This window comes from Aspergillus uvarum, assembly GCF_003184745.1.
Source record: "Aspergillus uvarum CBS 121591 unplaced genomic scaffold BO82scaffold_12, whole genome shotgun sequence".
Lineage (NCBI taxonomy): Eukaryota > Fungi > Ascomycota > Eurotiomycetes > Eurotiales > Aspergillaceae > Aspergillus > Aspergillus uvarum.
In genome coordinates, this window is record NW_020291309.1 from 209,951 (window position 1) to 229,720 (window position 19,770).

The 19,770-nt window shown below is 52.9% G+C and overlaps 6 protein-coding genes and 1 non-coding gene across 7 annotated transcripts; 3 read left to right on the forward strand and 4 right to left on the reverse strand.

The window, feature by feature from the left end:
* Positions 1 to 6,925: 6,925 nt before the first annotated feature.
* BO82DRAFT_t93 lies at positions 6,926 to 7,016 on the forward strand. The gene has a single exon. It is a non-coding gene; the product is annotated as a tRNA-Pro (tRNA).
* Positions 7,017 to 7,199: 183 nt separating this feature from the next.
* Positions 7,200 to 10,054, forward strand: BO82DRAFT_304900 (uncharacterized protein). The gene is made up of 2 exons (XM_025632202.1): positions 7,200 to 8,619; positions 8,701 to 10,054. The coding sequence occupies exons 1-2, from the start codon at positions 7,478 to 7,480 to the stop codon at positions 9,878 to 9,880; spliced, it is 2,322 nt and encodes a 773-aa protein (XP_025494368.1). The 5' UTR covers positions 7,200 to 7,477; the 3' UTR covers positions 9,881 to 10,054.
* Positions 10,055 to 10,087: 33 nt separating this feature from the next.
* On the reverse strand, positions 10,088 to 11,330 carry mog1 (Ran GTPase-binding protein MOG1). The gene is made up of 2 exons (XM_025632203.1): positions 11,095 to 11,330; positions 10,088 to 10,992 (listed from the first exon to the last, which is right to left on the reverse strand). The coding sequence occupies exons 1-2, from the start codon at positions 11,169 to 11,171 to the stop codon at positions 10,344 to 10,346; spliced, it is 726 nt and encodes a 241-aa protein (XP_025494369.1). The 5' UTR covers positions 11,172 to 11,330; the 3' UTR covers positions 10,088 to 10,343.
* Positions 11,331 to 11,597: 267 nt separating this feature from the next.
* Positions 11,598 to 12,937, reverse strand: BO82DRAFT_352146 (DHS-like NAD/FAD-binding domain-containing protein). Its single transcript, XM_025634608.1, has one exon. The coding sequence runs from the start codon at positions 12,817 to 12,819 to the stop codon at positions 11,809 to 11,811; it is 1,011 nt and encodes a 336-aa protein (XP_025494370.1). The 5' UTR covers positions 12,820 to 12,937; the 3' UTR covers positions 11,598 to 11,808.
* Positions 12,938 to 13,775: 838 nt separating this feature from the next.
* BO82DRAFT_304910 (putative alpha/beta hydrolase) lies at positions 13,776 to 15,388 on the forward strand. The gene is made up of 6 exons (XM_025632204.1): positions 13,776 to 14,088; positions 14,247 to 14,293; positions 14,438 to 14,562; positions 14,635 to 14,830; positions 14,912 to 15,221; positions 15,312 to 15,388. The coding sequence occupies exons 1-6, from the start codon at positions 13,866 to 13,868 to the stop codon at positions 15,332 to 15,334; spliced, it is 924 nt and encodes a 307-aa protein (XP_025494371.1). The 5' UTR covers positions 13,776 to 13,865; the 3' UTR covers positions 15,335 to 15,388.
* Positions 15,389 to 16,192: 804 nt separating this feature from the next.
* BO82DRAFT_330156 (putative MFS monocarboxylate transporter) lies at positions 16,193 to 17,618 on the reverse strand. Its single transcript, XM_025633086.1, has 2 exons — positions 17,405 to 17,618; positions 16,193 to 17,348 (listed from the first exon to the last, which is right to left on the reverse strand). The coding sequence occupies exons 1-2, from the start codon at positions 17,592 to 17,594 to the stop codon at positions 16,228 to 16,230; spliced, it is 1,311 nt and encodes a 436-aa protein (XP_025494372.1). The 5' UTR covers positions 17,595 to 17,618; the 3' UTR covers positions 16,193 to 16,227.
* Positions 17,619 to 17,954: 336 nt separating this feature from the next.
* Positions 17,955 to 19,541, reverse strand: BO82DRAFT_390280 (NYN domain-containing protein; the record flags this gene model as incomplete). The annotated part of the gene is made up of 3 exons (XM_025638508.1): positions 17,955 to 18,575; positions 18,624 to 19,153; positions 19,241 to 19,541. The coding sequence occupies 3 exons, from the start codon at positions 19,539 to 19,541 to the stop codon at positions 17,955 to 17,957; spliced, it is 1,452 nt and encodes a 483-aa protein (XP_025494373.1).
* Between the last annotated feature and the right edge of the window lie 229 nt (positions 19,542 to 19,770).

The following is a 19,770-nucleotide window of genomic DNA, read 5'->3' on the forward strand; positions in this document are numbered from 1 at the left end:
GGAGGGGGGGGGAACAGAGTGTGGAAGGGAAGGGGGGGAGAAGACTTGTGGTTATTTTGGGATCTGGATCTGCTAATTTACTAGTCGCGATACCGATTTCTCCTGGACTAGTGGTAAATATGCCCGGTCAGCCAGGCCAGGGCGGGGATATGCAGCCAACCAGCAACTCTTCACGTAATGTTCCATGGGATGGTACATGTAGTGGTACCTGGTATTTACCACTTATTATCATATCATGGTATGTTAAATACACGCAAAACAGCATAACGTCTGTAATGATAGAGTACTGTATGTACCCACCACCACCACGCCGCCTCCATCAGCTATTTATCCATCTATCCACTTTCCCAGTCACCTACACTTATCCATCCCAGCAAGTACCAGGTTACTACTGCGTACATGTACCCAAGGTACCTTACTGACCAGCTTTGCTCAGCAAGTCTTGACATCGCGAACAAGAGGCTGGGCTAGAAGGGAAAGCTTCTTGGCCATTTGCTTATGTCCAGTGTTGTACATAGTATGTAGCTACAAGGTGGAAGTAACCAAAGGTACTCTATACTTTGCTTTTGTTGAGTACCTGAGATACCGTGGTTAGGAACCTCCCCGGGTGCCACATCTGCCGAATGTGAGGTACGCGTAGGAGATCACCAACAATTTGCCATCCCGAAAACCACCACATCCATTGGTTTCGTAAGGGCAACCCATCCTAAAGTTCACCGAATGCAGCAGATGGCAACAATCAGAATACTCAGTAGACATGAGTGACTGACGTAGCTGGCAATCACATTTGATCCATATTTTCCTCTGAAAGCCTGGAGTGGACACAAGAGTTCAACGGAGGCTTACCGGCCTCAAATCCGCAGCAAGTGGACAAGACTCGTCCGGAGATACGTACTGTGCTTCAGCATCCATGGAACTCAGCGACGGCCCCTGAAGCACCCCCGACCCACAACTCTAGACCGTCAGGAAATGGGAATTACCCAGATCCGTACCGAAGGGCTGGGAAGTGGTGCGAGTATTGGTGTAATAGATTACGGTATTCGAAATTCGCCCGCTGTCGTGGTTGTTTACCCTTTACCCTTCCAGTTCACAAGCATTGCTCCCACCAGGCATGCAGGGATGAATCATGAACCATCTTCATTCCTCACCCCGCCGTACCAGCAACCACAGTCCATCTTACTACAACATCATAGTGGCAAGGTCACGAATGCGTCGCCGGGGCGGGTGGTTGTTTATTGTGGTGGTCTTTGGTTTACTGGATCATGAGCGAGCAACGGATTGTTGCGACAGCTTCATGCTGTGGGAAGTTGGCTCCGCTGCTTAACCAAGGGCTCCCCATACTCAGGTACAGTACATCTCCAGGAGAATCTTATCTGTGTACTGTACTATACTGTGCATGGAACATTTCCTGCATTTATGCTCCGCCTTGTAGGAACCTCATAGTCCATTGTATTGAGGATAACATGGCTATTAGTAGCAGGCAAGAATAGGATAAGATCCTGAGCACACTTTCGGCAGTGCAGTTGCATTCCCAATCAAGCTGGCAACATGAACTACAACCGATTCATTTCATGTCCTTCCACGAATACTCCTTGTCCTTGTATGTTACTGCGTACTTGGTCAAAACTCCACAAAACCATGTACAACTGCAAAGATAAAGAAAAGAAAAGAAAAACTGTACACGTTACACTGAGTCTTTCGCCACGAATCGACACGCATAAGGAGGCATACATCATACATTGTTAGCTGCTTTCGACCCACAGCCGCTGAGTAAGGCAGGCAGTGAAAAACATCCGACTGCTGTTCCAATTATAACTTGTCTCCCTTGCCACAGTCAGCACACAAGAAAGGGACATGCGCCCATGGAGGGCAGGCACATTGGCACCATTTGACAGGCACAAGAACCGAGTAGATAGCTGCCTGCCAGACACCAAGCCCGTACATAACCCGGCCCCGGTGGCCACGAAACTTGTCCAGTGACAGCGGCTGCGCATCACTTCTCACAAGAATGGGGAAGAGGTCTGGGCAAGCCCACCAATACCATGCTTGTACTTGGGGGATATGGAATCCACCGAGCTTGTCCACCCACCCTAAGCAATAGAGACAACGTGGTCTGTGAGGCCGATTCTTGCGGGAGAACTTGCATTGAGTTCGTGGGTTCCCTGGTGACTGTCAAGGTTTGCGGTGGTTTACTGTCTGTCTCTGTCTGTACATAGACATGTACATTCCGTTTGCCTGAATTCGAGTAGAGTAGTCGACTAGGTACGGCTCCGTCGGGAGCGGGGTCTGCCGATATTCGCTTCTACAGTGCAATACAGTACATATTCATAGCACTTCTGGAAAGAAACGAAGATCGACTCCGCACTCCATACCTATCTATTCTTAAGCATTGCAGATGGGGGCGCATCTAAGACAGCAGCAGTGACAAGAGCCACTCGTCGTCTCCTGAAGACCCGCGAAGGGCCGCAGAGATCTACCCAACGATCAAGGGATGCACTATCGGCTCCTAGGTGGTTAACATTGCGGGATAGATTCACTCACTGAAGCTATTTCCAGGCCAGTCAATAATCGCACTGCAGCGGATTAATCGTCTCAGTCGATCTCTTGCTCTTCATGATCGGATTTACTGCCTGCAGCGCATCTTCAGTGGTGAAGTACGATCCCTGGGTATAGACCATCTGTCTCCTTATCAGAGACCCTTACATCCACAGTTGTCTGATCGATAACCGTACGTTGTCAACCGTTGTATCTAGACAAGCATGATGGATGAATACAGTACATTGAGGGCACGAATAGGTAGAAAGACAAGCAGGCACTGAGATTTGAAACTTACCTGCGAAATCGTAAACCTGCAGACCCCGTTCCGCCCGTACGAGGAGAATTACTGTACGACAGGCGGGGCCTCTTAGCGGCATGTAATCTTTGCAACCTAACCCTACAAACAATCCGCCAACTGTAATGCGGCAGCCACTCAAATGGCGCGGATGGGAGGGGGCCGGCGCAGGAAAAAAGCCCCCACACCCCAAGAAAACAGGACCGGACCCAACTTTCAAGCCTTGATTGCGGTGGCTGTTTTTCTTGCTATTTGTTCGGTGTCTGCGAATTTGCAAGCCCGTTCTGAACTCCAATGAAATGTTGAATTCCTATTGGTAATTTCAGGGCAGAAAAAGGCCCTTTTGTCGTGCTCCATACTAATCAGTGAACTAATCAGCCTGGAGACTATGATCGACAGGTGGTGGTTGGTGATCGTGTGTTGTCTGTCGTTCCAGCCTCCTTAGACTCCTTAGACTCCTTAGCCTCTTTTGCCAGGCTTCCAGCCTTTCTAGTCTACCGGTAGTCTAGGGCGAAGGGAGGGAGAAAGAGGCTGTGGAGACTCACTTCGATGCTCACTCAAGAGAATAATTACTATTGACAACCATCTACCCTGGAAGAACTACCGATTCTGGTCCAGCAGCATTAATCGAGGAAGAAGGGGAGCAACCAAGGATGGCCACTACGAATTACAGCTCTCATCTGAGAGAATCAAAAACAGTACCTTCCTTTAGAAAGAAAAAAAGAGACACAATATGGAATATTGTCAGTGGTAGCCATGGATGAGGACCGGGATATTCGAAGGAGCCCCGTTATTTGTGAGAAATCCACACCATCCGGTCAGAGACTAAAGGCGTAGCCGCCCCACAAGCTACGTAAGATCCATGATGACATCGATATCGGTGGGAAAACCGCCCACGATAACTGGTCTGTCTCTTGGGCTGTCCAGGCTATCAAGTGGCTCGCGGTCAGATTCTCACGGATGTCTATCTAAACGTTCTTCCGCCTGCGTGGCTTGATTGATCAATCGAAACAATAATCAGAACTAGTCTAGGAACAAGTAAAATTATGGATGGGCTGAATCCAAGTTCCAAAAATATGCAAAGTAAACACTTTCGATCCGGGTTCCAACCCCAGCAAAGCCATGGAACCGACCGTCCTGTCTTCTCTCTTCTCTCTGGACAAAAATAATACGTAGCAATAGTCTCTACTCGATAGTACAGTACAGTCAACCCAAGATATAGTGATCTTCACTCAATAGATTAAAATAAAGGGTTCATTGGACCTAGAACCTCGAGAGAACACTATAGCGCAATACTAGTCAAATAGAATGGTCGGCACAGCAGTGTGGCAGCTGCTCGGGGGGGGCGATATGCAAGATAGGTGCTATGTGTGTGCAATGTCTGCCCGTTCCATTTATATCTTCCTTGCCCTTGCAGCAGATCAGGAACATACATGTACATAGGTACTTAGACTCGACAGCAACCCAAGTCTCGGGGTCATTGGTGATGTCTATCATGCACAGTAGGGTATCATGCAACTCTATAAGTAGAGAAGATAAGACATCCCTCCTCGCAGGATCGACCTCATTCATTCACTGACATCAGACCCTTTCCTTCCCCCTCCCCCTCCCCTCGAACCCCCCTGAGAGATGAGCTCGAATGAATCTCGCCATATCACTTTTCAGAAGACCCCTTTCCCCTCCCCCAATAATTTAACCCCTCCCCAGCTGCTCCGTACTAGCTTGCGGGATATGCGTCCGCAAGCAGTAATCCCAATCTCATCGCCAGAGTCCTTATTCTTCCCATTGTGGGGTCATAATAATCAGGAGTCCAGGACACTGGGCTAGCAGGGAGCAGGTTTCAACCCCGTTTGAATGGGCCAATGTCCAGGCACCACCGGGCACTAAAGACACAGGTGGGCTGTGGGAGAATGGAGCATCAGATGTAGGCGAAGGCCAATCGGATGGTCCAGCACAGCGGGTGGCGATATCCGCGACGAGCCCAGGATTGATTGCGAGTCTGCGACCTTTTGTGAGTGGTCCGGCCCGGTCGAATGATTGGGGATGGGGAAAAGAAAAGGGGGGCGGCACTTCGTTGCTTCCATCGAGTGTTTCAGATTTCATTTCGCGGCTTCGCCTGACTTCCGCTCCCCTCCGTCACACTAAATTAGACTATCACTTCCTTCCTTCTCCCTCTCCCTCTCCCTATGATTTGTGGCTTCAATTGGTTCGGCGTTCTCGCCACGTACAACGCTGACAAACCTATGGTCGACGGTCCGGGCAATGATTAGTTGCGCGGCGCACCTGGTTTCGTACACACGGCTTACGGGGCAAGCAGGCCTGTCTGTGCATTGGTCGTAACTCACTACGAAGTGCTTACAAGTGCTATGTGCGATGACCGTTTTCGACAGCTGACGCCACATATGCAATTGAAAAGGCTCTCCCGAAATGTGGCGGCGGGTGTGGTTCGGTACGGAGCTCTGATCGGATTAGTCGTGCATCTCTCAAGGTGTATCCAGTTCAACCTCTGTTGCTGTTTAAGGTGCGATGATCATCTGTGCGAACCGGCTCGCGACGCGACTAGTTTGAGACACTCCCGTACTCTAGAGTGGTGAGTGCGTTGCTTGTCTGGGACAGTTCTACTGACGGGAAAAGAAACGATCGTCGCATGGTGCTTTGAACGCCTGGAGATGTCGGATCATCATCTGCTATCGCGTCTGATAGACGACTGCGCCACTTCCACTGCTACGCAGTACACTGCGCTCCCCGAGTGTGCAATTCCGATTAGTTTGGATCACCGTCTATGGCAACTCCGTTCGACTAAGGACCAAGGGTCAGGTTGATTCTGTGTTCCAGGATGATTCAGACCTTACAATTGCGGCGATTGAACGTACTCAATCTCGTCGATAGGTGACCACTCTTCCGCATGACTTGTTTTCTGTTTTGCATCTTGGTGGCCTCCCCGCATCCGTCGCAATGCAGTGGTCGTTGGCTCGCGCTTGAGATATTGTGGGACAATCCGTGCAATACACAAGCTGGGGTTTGATCACACGCTCGGCCATATTCGGTTGCGAGCATCGTCGGATCGGCTTTGTGGATATCTGATTGGTTGTCGCTAATGCTTTATGATCCCATATTGTAACACGAAGCTGGGGGAGCTTGTGTCTGCAGTCAATCTGCGGATGATGGAACAAGCTCCCCTCTGGTCCATTCGGAACCCGCGGTTATTCCTTGTTGGGAATGGATGTCTCAGTGGATGGATTACGGCCGTTATGCGGTCGTCTGGTCATTGTGGTGGACTATCGCTGCCGCTCTATAAGCGGGCAACATCCCCGGTGTCGATTGACCTCTGCCTGTGGGTCCCTTGTCCTTGCGGCTTTTGCATTTCGGGTGGAATCGCTGGTTTTGCATTCGTTTGCGGACTCTCTTGGTCTCTGCGTTGGCTCTCTTGTATGTGCCCACGGATTGCTCTGTGGTCGCTTACCTGGGACATATTATTATCTACTGGGTTTATGGCGTGGGCCAAGCCTTCGGACACGGTAAAGCTCGGGCGCTTGGCGGTTGTCTCAGATTCATGTTCACATGAATATGTTCTGCCCGTCGTCTTCGATTACACCTTCTGTCCGGTGGTGTCATCCATGTAGCAGACTAGATCCGGGTTGCGCACTCGTTCATGTATGGGGCTGAGTTTACCAGTGCTGTCAGCATTGGGGTCCAAGCCTCGTGTATGTATAGGTGTTGCGGGCGTAAATTGTATTGACCTTTTACTTATCCTTGGAGAGTTGACGTGTTTGTTTTCCAGATGTATCGTGCGTATGCAACCATGCGATGCATTCCAGGTTCACTGTTCTGGAAGTATATATCCGAACGAACCACTCGACTAGAGTGGGTATCTCGTAAGATTCTTAACCGAAGCATCAGCAGGATACGGCCAAGAGCGCAAATTAAGGGAATGGATTCTCGACATTGAGTTGAACTAGAAATGGCAGATCAGTAATATCATGTTGACTGTTGCTGTTTCAACACGCATAGGTTTTCAACGGTAGGTATATTTTGATCACTCATGGGGCACTGAGTTTGAATAGCCAAGTATAGATCCTTTTACCATAAGAAGCCCGGGTGGTCTAGTGGTATGATTCTCGCTTAGGGATACAAACCCAAGCATATCTGCGAGAGGTCCCGCGTTCGATCCGCGGCTCGGGCCTTCAACTTCTTTTTGCCAGCATCTCGATCTCTTTTTTTTGCCATGACCATGATCATCCCCAACCTCCTCCTCCACGATGATGCAGAGACACCAGCGGTGTACGCCTATGGGGCACGGAATGGGCCAACACCGGGACCAAAACCCCACATCCATGAATTCTATCGGCCAGTGCCTTGGTTCTTTATCGCCCGCGGGATCTCGCCCGACGCGTTGCTGTGCCAACCGGTCTCCAGAACTCCCACCGCAATTCAATAGTCTTTCCCCAGTATCCAGCCTCGCGCAGATAAAGGGTGCGAACGGCTGCACTGCACGTCTATCGACAGTTGACGACCGGCCGACTGCCACGCCAACCGCAGGTACTGTATGACACCTCCGATCGTCAGAGGGCATCGTCATCAACAACGCGGAGGTGGGGGCTGCTGCACTGCTACAGCCTAGAATCAGTTATATATCCTAACACAATGGCCCGACTCAACCCCAACAGCCCCATCAAGCCCGCGGTGTTCCGGCCTCAAGCCAAGCCCATCACCCAGACGGTCGTCCGCGAGGTCTCCCAGTACGCAACGTCGTCCGCGTCCGAGGCAGAGGATGAACCCCAGCAACAATGGACGGTCACCACACTGAAGGGACAAACAAAGGGCGACTCGGTAACAACGACTACAACAATAACCGAAAAGCCCCCACAACAAGAGCAACAGCATAAACGACAGGGAAGAGTTCGACACCAAAGAACCGGGACCGTCTCCAGTGGGGTTTTCGACATCTTCTCCGATAGCGATGGCGGGCTCAGCGAAACCGAGTACAGCAGCGCGCGGTCCTCGACCCGCTCTTTGTGCGAGGCACGAACAACAGACCCTTTGAGACTGTCGCAGATCAATTCTTTGTCCGCGGCCCCTTTGTCCCAAACGCCGCCCTCCCCACGGCGCCGCAGGCCAACAAGGAAGCCGGAGACTTACAACTACGATAAGGAGAATGACCCGATCGAGCACGAGCACGAGCGGGATCGCGACGTCCCCCCGCTGTCGAGGAATCCCTCGGATGCGTCCTCGTCGTCGTCGAGTCGCTCGCCGATGCGTAGACCGGCTGATACTCGACCACCACCAGGAAGAGGAATGTCGAACACTCATCGCCCGCTCACGGGCTATCGACGGCCAGAACCCGAGTCTGCCGACGAAGAAAGCGAGGAAGACAATGACGCCGACTCAATGGCCGATTTCATTGTCAGCGACAATGAAGACCTCAGTTTTCACAACACCTCCGAGGATGAAACAGAGGAAGAAGAGTTCGAGAAGCCCGCGCAGCCCTCGCCCTCGCCGCCCAGAACAGCCATAAGAAAGAGATTGTTCAGGGGTCGACGACCGGGCCACGAAGAAAGAGAGATAAAAAAAGATCTGCAAGAAAATCCGGCTGCAGCTGCCTCGGACAATGAGGTGGATCTGAAACTGGCACCATCCTTGCCCGCCAGGTTGACAATGGCAGCCCCCAAGCTGGAGGCCACGCCCAGACGCCTCTTTCAGGACGAGATCAACCTTACCGACAAGCTGAACAATCTATATCTGGAGAACAATGACCCGGCCCTCCAACTCCAGCAGGATTTATTCACGTAAATTTCCCATAAATGCTCCATTCACACCCCTGTCTCTTTGGGAAAACCTCTGGTTCGCATGCTAATATACACTTCAAGGTCCGGTCAATACGATGACTCTCCAACCAAGAGATCGTCGGCCAACAGAAGCATTGAATCGGCAACAGGGACGACGCCAACGACGACCTCGACACCGCCATCGAGTCCCTCGAAGGGACGCCTTCGATCCCCAACTAAAGACAGACTTCGGGTACACATCCCGCCCACCCCTCACCGCGAGAGCGTAGACGCCTTCTGGAGCGAGGAAGTCACCAACGACTGGGTCACGCAACACTCCCCCTGCAAGGTCGACGACCTCCTCCGGGAGTTCGACGAGGAGTCCGACGCCGGAGTCATCGACGTGGACATCATGCCCCGGGGAGCCAACCGCGGCAGCCACCCACCAGCCTCCCCCACCCGCAAACCCCTTAGCAAGACGGCGCTCAAACGCGCCGAGACCGAGAAGAAGAAAGCCGAGAAGGCCCGCAAGCAAGCCTTTGACGCCTCCAAAGCCGGCTTCGCGGAAAATTTCTTCAAGACTCTCGACAATGCCGTGAACGACGGCCAAGTCCAGAAACTAGCTGCTACGACCGGAGGCGTTGAGATCGTGTGGAGCAAGACCTTGCAAACCACCGCCGGCCGCGCCACCTGGAAGCGAGTGACGCCAGGCAAGCAGCAGCCGCAGCCGCAGCCGCAGCGCGAGTCCGACCTCCTCGGATCCGAGAAGGACACCCCCACCAAAGCTGCCAAACACTACGTCAAGATCGAGCTCGCCGACCGGATCATCGACAGCGAGGAGCGCATCATCAAGACGGTGGCGCACGAGTACTGCCACCTGGCCAATTACATGATCTCGGACGTGCACGACAACCCGCACGGGGAGAGCTTCAAGGCGTGGGGCCGCAAGTGCATCGCGGCGCTGCAGGACCACCCGGTCTACGGCGGCGGGCGGGTCGAGATCTCCACCAAGCACAACTACAAGATCGACTACAAGTACGTGTGGAGCTGCGTCGACTGCGGCCAGACCTACGGCCGGCACTCGAAGAGCATCAACCCCGTGCGGTCGCGGTGTGGCCGGTGTCACGGGCTGTTGCAGCAGATCAAGCCCAAGCCGCGCAGCGTCTCGCCGCGGAAGAAGCAGCCGCTGTCGCTGCTGCCGAATGCGCGGGGGCTGCTGGCAGATGTGGCCAAGGTGATGGACGGGGTTGCAGCTGTCACGACGCTGGATGATTCTGACTAGCCAGTGCACTGCATCTGGAAAACTAATAGTCTTGATGGCGTTTCCTTTGGTGCCCAGTTTCTTAGCGGTGATGCATTGGTGTATTTATTTCGGGTTTGGTTTTGTATTTAATTGTGGGTGCTGCTGACCTGGTGTTAGGGCATGCTCATTAGCTCAATGTACAAAGATTCTTGCTTGCACTAACAGAATGTCCCATTTTTTTTTGTTAATGTTCAAGTGTCTGATTGATTCAATTCATAACTAACCTAGGTATCTATCTATCTATACACGCGACAATCGCGCCGCTAACTATTTATATGCATAACATGATGCTTCTGACCATCGTCCTTCAATCCCATCCCCAGTCCAAGCATCCAGTGTATTCCACTCATCCCGATTCCCATAATATCCAGTATCCAATTTCCATCCCTATCCACTACCCCCGACCTTCTCTCCTCCCCTCCATACTGCGACAAGAAAGAAATCAAGCAAAAAGCCCCCACTCCACAATCTTCAACCCGCGCACCAACTCGGCCACCACCCCCTCGCCCACCTCAATTTCCCTCCTCAACCCCTCGGCATCCCCCCTCTCCAGAAACTCCTTCTCCGGAACATTGACCAACACCAACAGATCAGTCTCCTGCTCCACCAACCGCACCAACAAGAACCAGCACTGCGTTGTCGTTGTGCCTGCCTGTTCCGCACTCGACCCAGCCCCAGCCCCCGCTGCCCCTGGTGCTCCCGCTACCACCCTCTGCTGTTGTGGGCGTTGTTGTTGCAGTGAACCCCTCCCGCCCCCTAGCGGGGAAGTAAAACCCACCCGCCCAGCATAAGCAGCCACATCCCCGGCAAACTTGTCGAGTGCAACCCGTGTGGGAGGCTGGATGATCGCCAGCGTATCAGCGGGATCGCAGATGTCGAGGAGGTGGTGGAGGGCGGCGGCGCGGTTGAGGGTTTCTTGGTCGGGGGCATTGCCACCTTGGGTGCTGGTTCCGGAGAGGAGGAGCGGGTGGGCGTGCAGGGTGGCTTGGGCGACGGGGTTGGGGACGGGCTGGTTGAGCTCGATGATTAGGGAGGAGAGGGTGGTCGGGGAGAGGTAGAGTTCTTGGTGGTCCGGGATTTCGCGGAGGGTGCTTTTGCGTGCAGTTATTGTTAGCTAGGGGTTTGCGGTTAGGTGATCAGAGGGGGATTCGGGGGGAGGAAGGGGGCATCGGGGCGGGGCAAAGACGACTCACCTCGCGTCGATCCAGCCTTGGGGGATGATGCCTTGTATGGCGCCTCCGTAGAGGGGTTGGGGGGTGTAGGTTGGCATGGTTCTTTCGGGGGAGGATTGGGGGGGTGGTGGTGTGGTGGAAAGGTAGGGATTTGGTTGTTGTGTGATTGTGAGCGTGAGTAGATGGTGGGGTGTCTGGGTAGATTGAAGTATTTATGTGTAGTGTAGTGTAGTGTAGATTAGATGTCTTGTGGAAAGTTGAAGGAACAAAGCTAAGCTGCGGAAAGCTGGGATAGCAGAACTTCACATGATAGCGGGGCTGCGGGGGTCTTGCGGCTTGCCGCCTGCATAAATGACTAATTATGCTCAGCCTTGTGACTCACCGATCTATAAGTTTACCTCACATCAACAACACCAACTGCCTGGACTCATATCATGACTCAATGCTTTATATCTCGAACATATGGCGTCGCAGACTGCTAGATCTTGCTCATCCAAGGCTAGACCTCTACCTCTCCCGCCAACCACTGACCAACCTATAAGTATGGTCAACAACACCAGCCACCTGGACTCACATCGTGACTCAACGCTTATATCAAAAACATAGTATAGCGTCGCGGAATGCTCTCCTGCTCACCTAAAGGCTAGACTCACTGCCTAAAGGCGACTAACTAGCAACGACCGCCATGGTGCTAGCATATCATGACTCTACACTGACTGTCCAGTCCAGTCAAGCTCAACTCCTGCCCTGAATACTCGCCAACTTCTCCCCCAGATGACTCTCCAACATGCGTCGATGACCTCCCAACACCAACCTCGCATCGACCACTGACTTCGCATACCGCTCAACCAGCACCTCCAAGCTCACCTCCTCCCCCCAATCCTCCTGGTCCTGCTCGAACAGCACCTCCACCCTCCTGACCGCATCCCTCCACACCTCCTCCAGCTCCTCCCTCCACCCCAACGCATCCGCCAAACCGCCCACGCCATCATCACACTCCCCCAGAACACACACATCCCCGGGCCTGCCCCCCAAGTCCCCCGCGCGCTCCCGATTCACCAACACCCGGGGCACGCCCTCCCGCACCAATCTCGGCAGCTGCGAACACGGCGCGACCTTCAAACTCGTCCCCAGCACCAACAACAAATCCGCCTCCCGCACCACCGCCTCCCGCTCCGCATACGCCGGGGGGATCTCCTCCCCAAAGAACACCACGTCGGGCTTCACCACGCCCCCCTCACACCCAGCCACTGGACAATACGGCACTGCGCCCGTCCGCACCGCCTCCCGCATTTTTCCATCCGGATACGCCGTCCGACACTTCCAGCACCGCTGGCCCGCGCGCCAGCTCCCGTGCACGTTCAGCAATTTCTCCGCGGGGATTCCCACCGCCGCCTCCAGGCCGTCGACGTTCTGCGTGAACAGGAAGTGGAGCAAGCCCTTCCGGGCGAGGAGCAGTAGGAAGGCATGCGTGCGGGTCGGGCGCACGGTGCGCGGGTGGCAGCCGCGGGCCCGCGCGATCGCGTAGAAGGGCTCCGGCGTGTGCGTGAAGTAGCTGAGGCTGAAGATCGCCTCCGGGTAGGGCAGGAGGCGGCGGAGAGGTTGCAGCTGGTCGTAGAGGCCCGACCCGGCGGTCCGGAAGTCCGGGATCCCTGCTGCGGTGGAGATGCCCGCGCCGACGAGGACGACGATGCGCTGGATCTGTTGGGTTTGGATCTGGTGGATGATTTGGGCGAGGTCTGTCATCTTGTGGTCTTTTCTGCTTCTTGTAGTCTCTGTCTTGCAAAAGATGTAGAGGAAAGGTGTGAAGTGGGGTCGAGTATGCGTTCGATTTGTAGAACAAAACAGGAGGGGCGGTTGTAAGTTGTGCTGCCTGCTGCTAGGCCCTTTTCTAAATGGTGAGGGCGGCTGCATTGCACAGTTGTCAGGCCCCTCGTATCGAGCATGAGGAATATGATTGGGTCGTGGATCTGCATGCATCGATCATCATTCTTCTTGAGGTGAGTAGTGACATCCTGTCACGCTGTTGATGCATGAGAGTTTTTGGAACATTTGGGAGGTCCCTAGCCATACTACTAGGTAGGTAGTCAGCGGGTGCGGGGTTTTTGTCTTCTCTTCCTGGGGATACTCGGGTCCCTTAGTGATTGAGTCAAGGACACATAACTAAGCGTGGAGTCAGGGATGTGGAGCCAGAGCCACGCACTACATCGGAAGATATGCAAGCTACATGAGGATTCTACTGCATCCTTCACAGAATTCTAGTCCCTAAAGAGGGTCTGATGAGTTGTAGATACTGCCGACTTCGGCAAAGCATTCAACATGCCGGTTGAAGGGCTCGGCAAGCGCTTCCGCAGTCCCCGAGGCTAGCCCTAAACCGCCGGAAACTGGAACTATGGGCAGAGTCGACAGACGCCTCATGCACAAGCACTACTCGCCGATGTGATTCCATTTAAAGGGTCACTAGGTACACAAACTACTACCTAGAATCTGCCAGTAGTCAGAGATATACCGCACAAGATCACTCGACATACGTTGCAAAAGCTAAAGTGTCTTTTCACGTCTCGTCTTACAGGGAGGATGTCTCCATACTTCGGATCGGCAACACAGCCATACAGCCGACCGACAGTCCGGGGTCGTAATTTATGTACCCTCTGATTGACCCCTGCACCGGCGCCATCCCAGTTTCTCATGCCTACCACATACAACAATCCATGAGTTAAATTCGTTCTCCTCCTCTTCCTCTTTCGTTCCCTCTAGCCCACCAATTGCGAACATAGCGGGACATCACCACCATGTTCTTCATCAGACAGCAGCGCCCCCACCACATCCTCCGTTCCCTGCATACGTCACCACCACCACTACCCGCACGAGTTCAACTCGCCTACGAGCTCCATCACCACCACCGCCAACCACCGCGCAGCAGCAGCAGCAGCAGCAGCAGCAGCAGCCCCTCAACATCACCAATTCTCTTCCTCCATGGGTTTCTCGGTTCGAAGCGCGAGAATCGGCTGATTAGTAGGCAAGCACTCTCCTAGAAACCCTTCGGGTGTGTTGGATTGGTTCCATGGCTCCTTGCGTCTCGTCTCCCCCGTTTTTCTCGGTTTGCATTGTAACCACTAGTTATGCTATACCTTAATAAATAATACTCGAAAACCCATAGTTTCTAATATGAGTCCTTAGACAACTGGCCAAGGATACCTCCCGAGCAGTCTATGCATTGGTATGGTCCTTCCCTTCCCTTCTGATAGAGCAGAATCGCATGTTGCCGTTGAGTGATTTCACTTTGAATTCCAATGAGATTCATCCCCTGGCCATACCCCAAAGCGTAAGATAATTCCAGAGAAACTGACACCGTGGGAGACAGGATCTGCGCAACCACGGCGACTCCGGCCACCATCCGACGCACGACTATGTGGAACTGGCGCTAGATGTGCGAAGCTTCATCGAGAAACACCGCATTCGAGAGCCGACTATCATCGGGCATTCGATGTATGTGCGAGAAGTCTCTGTCCCACCCGCCATTCTTCAGTAATTGATCCAATGTTTCTCCCATGCTCACAGGGGAGCGAAAACAGCTTTAACCCTGTCGCTGGAATCCCCTGACCTCATCAAAGATGTCGTGGCCATCGACAACGGCCCCATCCATTTACCGCTTCAATCGGATTTCCTTGGATACCTGCAAGGTCTGGCCCGGTTGCAAGAGGAGCGGATCACCAGCCATCGGCACGCCGATGAGATTCTGGCGGCATATGAGAAGGTACATAGTTTCGTTCCCAATAATGTTTGTTTTTGTTCCCCGTTCAGAGACTGACTTTTTCTTGTCCATCTCATTGTCCAGGACCCTGCCATTCGACTCTGGCTCATCAGCAACCTCGTGAAGACACCAAATTCGCCATATCTCGACCTGCGAATCCCCGTGGAGATCCTGAAAACGGCCATGGGGCCCCTGGGCGACTTCCCCTACAGAGCGACCCAGGAAGGAGCCAAGCAGTTTCACGGGCGTGTACTCTTCCTGAGAGCACTTCGGAGCCATTATATCCCGGAAACGGCGTTCCCGACGATCTCTTCGTTCTTCCCAGCCGCCCAGATCGTGAACATTGATAGTGGTCACTGGATCGTTCAAGAGAAACCGGAGGAACTGCGGCAAAGTACGTTTGTGCTCTCCCTTCCAAAGCTCTCCCTCGATATGTTCGCCTGGAGCCGAAGGCGCGATACTGACGCTCAGTCCTTCGATATAGCGGTTACAGAGTTCTTATCATAGCCTAGAAAAGGCACCGTCCGGTGCTGGTGGGCTTTGCATGTCAGATGATTTGGCGGACATATGTGCGAACCCTCCTTGCAGACTCGACCCAAGAGAGTAAACCTTGGTGCATACGAGGTCGCTCATTCACAAGATCCGCAAGATACACTTTGCAAGCCGGCCCCTGTAACGCCATTCTTAATCTGTCGTATCTAGATCGCTGTCCAGATTAGGCCAATAGATTCCCTGCATTTGTGTATCAGTCGAGAACTCGTCCAGCTGAGCCGGATAAATCTCGTCCTGTGACAAGAATGCGCCCATAGAGGGCTGGCTCCATGAAGACGGCACTGCTCCCACCAGCAGCCTGCTGCGTCATAAGTAGAGGCGGTCCAACGTCCGCAATGGACGCGCGCGGCTAAATAGCGGAAACGTTTTGATGAACCTCGACACTTGAATGCGGTCCCTCGGTGTATGTAAACTATGAATTTAGGCCGTCCTAGACACAGTATGGTACGTGTGCGTAGTATCGTATCTAGCAAGACACATCAATTCGGTGTATTCGGCCCGTGCTTGGGTATATCTCTGCTCAGATGTCGAGGTACAAGGACCTGCGATTCCCAAATGCATTTATCGACTTATATTGACATCGGTACCAGGCTTTCGCATAGTGGCACATGGGACTGATGCATACGATTGATTCAACGTCAGCCCAGACTATTGAATGCATGCCTTCGGCAAGATAGTCTCGTTGCCGAAGTACTTTCCCGTGTCCGGCGTAGATTCTTGCTGCCCCGAGGGAAAGCCACGGGTTGATTGAATTCCAGTCGGGCGATGTCCAGAGAAATGGGAGAAAGTAAATGGATAGCGTACGATTTCTACCGCTTGAGAAGCGCAGGTCTATACTCAATACGGATCTAGACCTTCACCTTCCACCTCCACTTCCATTCCAAGAGCGCCCACCGCGAACAGACGACACTCACCAAACCCACTACCAGCACTGCTGCATAAAATCCCACCAACACCTGCGGTGTAGTCGTCTGCAGCAACTCCCCTCCGATCGGAACCGTCAGCAGCCCTCCAAATGCAGCGACACTATAAATGGTCCCGTAGAAGCGGCCATACTCCTCCGTCCGACATAACTGTCCCGCACAGACCGGCGCCAGCGAGATCCACCCCCCGGATCCAAATCCAAAGATAGCAACCACAGTGTACAGGGTTGCTTGATCGCGAGATCCGACTGGAATCCAGACTGCAGCCATCACTACGAGTGTCATCACCACCAAGGAAAGAAGGGTGTTGAACCGGCCGAAAAGATCAGCAGCAAGACCGGGTAGCACTCGGCCCATCAGACTCATACTGTTGAGCACAGTGAGAGAGTAGAATTGGCTGTCAAGAGAAAAACCGGCGTAACGAATGTATGTTGGGAGAAGGGAGGCACAGCCAAAGATGATGAATTCGAAGGAGAAGACGGCGATGGCAAGGAAGCAAAAGCGAGGAGAACGAAACACCTGGAAGTCGACTATAGCGCGATTCTGGGTACTGGTCGGAAGACGCCCCTTGACAAGGAACATTCCCAGCGAGTAGCAGGCCAGAGCAACAAAGGCCATGATACGAATGGACCAGGTCCAACCGTACTGACTGAAGCACTTACGCAGGATGAGGGGTAAGATGGCCCCGCCTGCAGACGAACCAGCCATGCAAATTCCCGACGCGAGCCCACGACGACGGAAGAACCAATGACTCAAGACACTGATCGAGACGGTCGTCACGATGGCAGCGGATATCCCTCCCAGAATACTGAGACAGAGGATGAAATGCCAGTACCTGGAGCACTGGGCGAGAAGAAGATAGGACAAGAAGCTGGCAAGGGAGCCACAAGCTAGCAGCACTCGGGGCCCATAGCGATCGAAAAGTGGTCCGACTTGAACCCCGAGGAACAGAGTCAGGAACACGAAGATGGCGGTAATCCAACCAACATCTCGAACGCTGTAGCGAGCAAGCTGGTTGACACCGATGTAATCTTGCACGGATCCGACTGCAAAAAGTTAGCGATCGACTCGAAAGCGAGTGTATGATACTCAGGACACGCACTAGCTGTCTGAAACCCGAAAGAAGGAAACATAATCAAGGAAGAACCCAGGAGACAAGTCCATGCATCGCGCCCACCCTCGGGGAAAGCCAGACTAACGGCTCCAGTGGGATTCACATCCTCGGAGGATGGCTCCGGTTCTTGGGTCAGAATATTCAGTTCTTGATTCGATGTATCGGCGTTGTGGTGCATGATCGCGAAGTAAGGCTGTAGAAACGGTGAACAATGCTGGATATTAAATCAGGGCGGCTCGCGACTTATTCTCTTTTATACTCAAAAAGACAGGCGAGGAGAAGACGAACGAGAGCTTTGGGTCATGTCACCGAAGGGCGTGCTGTGGAGATTGGAGATTAGATAACGGGTTAGGTTTGTTAGTGATCGGATGTTACTTCCGGTGGCGGCGATTTTGTGGGATACGCCGGGGTTATTGAGCAAGAGAAAAGTACTACATAGTCAAAGCTGAAAGATAAAGGGCACCATTTAAGCAGAATTGAAATTCTGCTCAAGGTAGTTGGCAAGCTGAGTTTAGAAGCTAATCCTTATTGCGAATTATTACATATCGAGGAGCTCCTCAAGGTAGTCATCCAACGCTATAATCCGGAACTGATTTCCCCATTTCGCGCGGAAGTCCTTCCGGCGATAAGCATAACTAGTTACTGGAGTGAAACTGACCAACTCCACGGTCCACCCGCGTCGCAGTGCTCTTTCCACCATTTTCATGAACCCACCCGAGAACTCGGCTTCCGCCGCGTCGCCCGTGGCAAGAACAATGGTGGCAGGTTCGTCTGTATCAAGCAGACTCTCCAGGATCTTCAGATGTAGAATTTCGTCCACACCCTGCTCAACCCAACGCTCCTCCGGTCCCTCGTTCGTTTCAGAACCACTACCGGGGTCGTGGGAGCCTGTCCGAAGATTCTTTCGAAACTTCAATTGACGGGCGGTCATGTGCTTGACCTTGTGCACACGATCAAGGATGTTGGTTTCGTAGCCAAGCTGTTCACCTTCACGGATGGCAGCAAACCGGTCAGACCCAACCAAGACTCGCTTGGCAGTGGGCCGCCCGCGTTCTAGGATCAAAGAAAAGTTTTGAAAGGACAATGGCAATCGCCGAATGCGCGTCTTCACAGGAATATGCCGGGACAGCTTCATGGTATCGTGATAGCCAACCATAATCTATATCGCGTTAGTCATTCATATGGTGCTTCAGAAGACGAGACATACATTAGACATATCCACGAAGACGTGAATAGGAAGGCATGAGTTCTTGTCCTTCTTACCAGTCACAGGACGATTCGTCTGGGCAACGACATTTGCATAGTCCGGGAAGTTTTTCAACAATTTAGTCAAGAGACCAATTCTCCGCTCCGTGGCCGACTTGTAGGGATTAGGCTGGATACGTAAAGGGTCGGGATTAGGCGGGCACTTGACAACTTTCGAAGCCAAAGGCTCCACCGTCTCGTCGTATGAAGATGGTGGGGTATCGTATGGGTCGACAGAACTACTCGCTGCACCCACTTGCGGAGGAACCAAAGAAAGGATTCCTTTAGTAGTGAGGGGGGGATCGAAGACACTCAAACTGCCGTCCGAATCTGCACCCTGGTTGCTCTCACTTGAGCTCAGGTCGTGCGTAGCTTTGGTTGATGCATCGTTGTGGCTGGCCTTGCATGTTTCAGCAATGGCCTTGGCTTGCACTTTGCGGGCTCTTGAAATCCCAGAGCTAGGGATGGGTTTGGGTGGCGTCCGAGGAGGTTCTTGATCGGCATCCAGTATCAATTTCTGCGACGAAGGGTGTTGTAGTATTTCGATCCGAGGATTCGGTGGCGAGGATGAGGACAGACCTTGAGCTTGAGGTTCAATGTCTGCATCGGGCGACAGGTTGCTGGCATCCCCCAAATAATCCCACAGCGACCCAAAATCACCAAGCCTTGGAGAGCGAGTCCCCGAGCTCAATTGGGTTTGCCGAGAGCTTTTTGAGGTGGGCTCATCCTGATTTGCTACCTCGGTAGACTGGGAAGCTGGGAGAGGATCACGGTGGCGATAAGGTGCATGTGAGCTGCCGCCGCCGTAGGTAGGCGTGCGGAGGAGGTTTATCACCGCAGTGAAATCCCAGTTCGAATTAGACTCAGCAGACGATGGCATTGAAAGATTTGACGACGAAAACAATAAGGTGTGTGGAGCAAGGAGGCTTCAACAATAGGCGCCCGAGATAGATAAGGGCGGGGTTGTTGATATCGATGGGAAGAGATAGGAAAGACTGGCTGACTGAAGAAATCACACGAGTCAAAAGACTATGAGAACGAGTCTGCAAAAGAAGTTGAAAGCATCAAGATGCAGAAAATCCACATGTTGGTCAAAGGACCCGTATAGA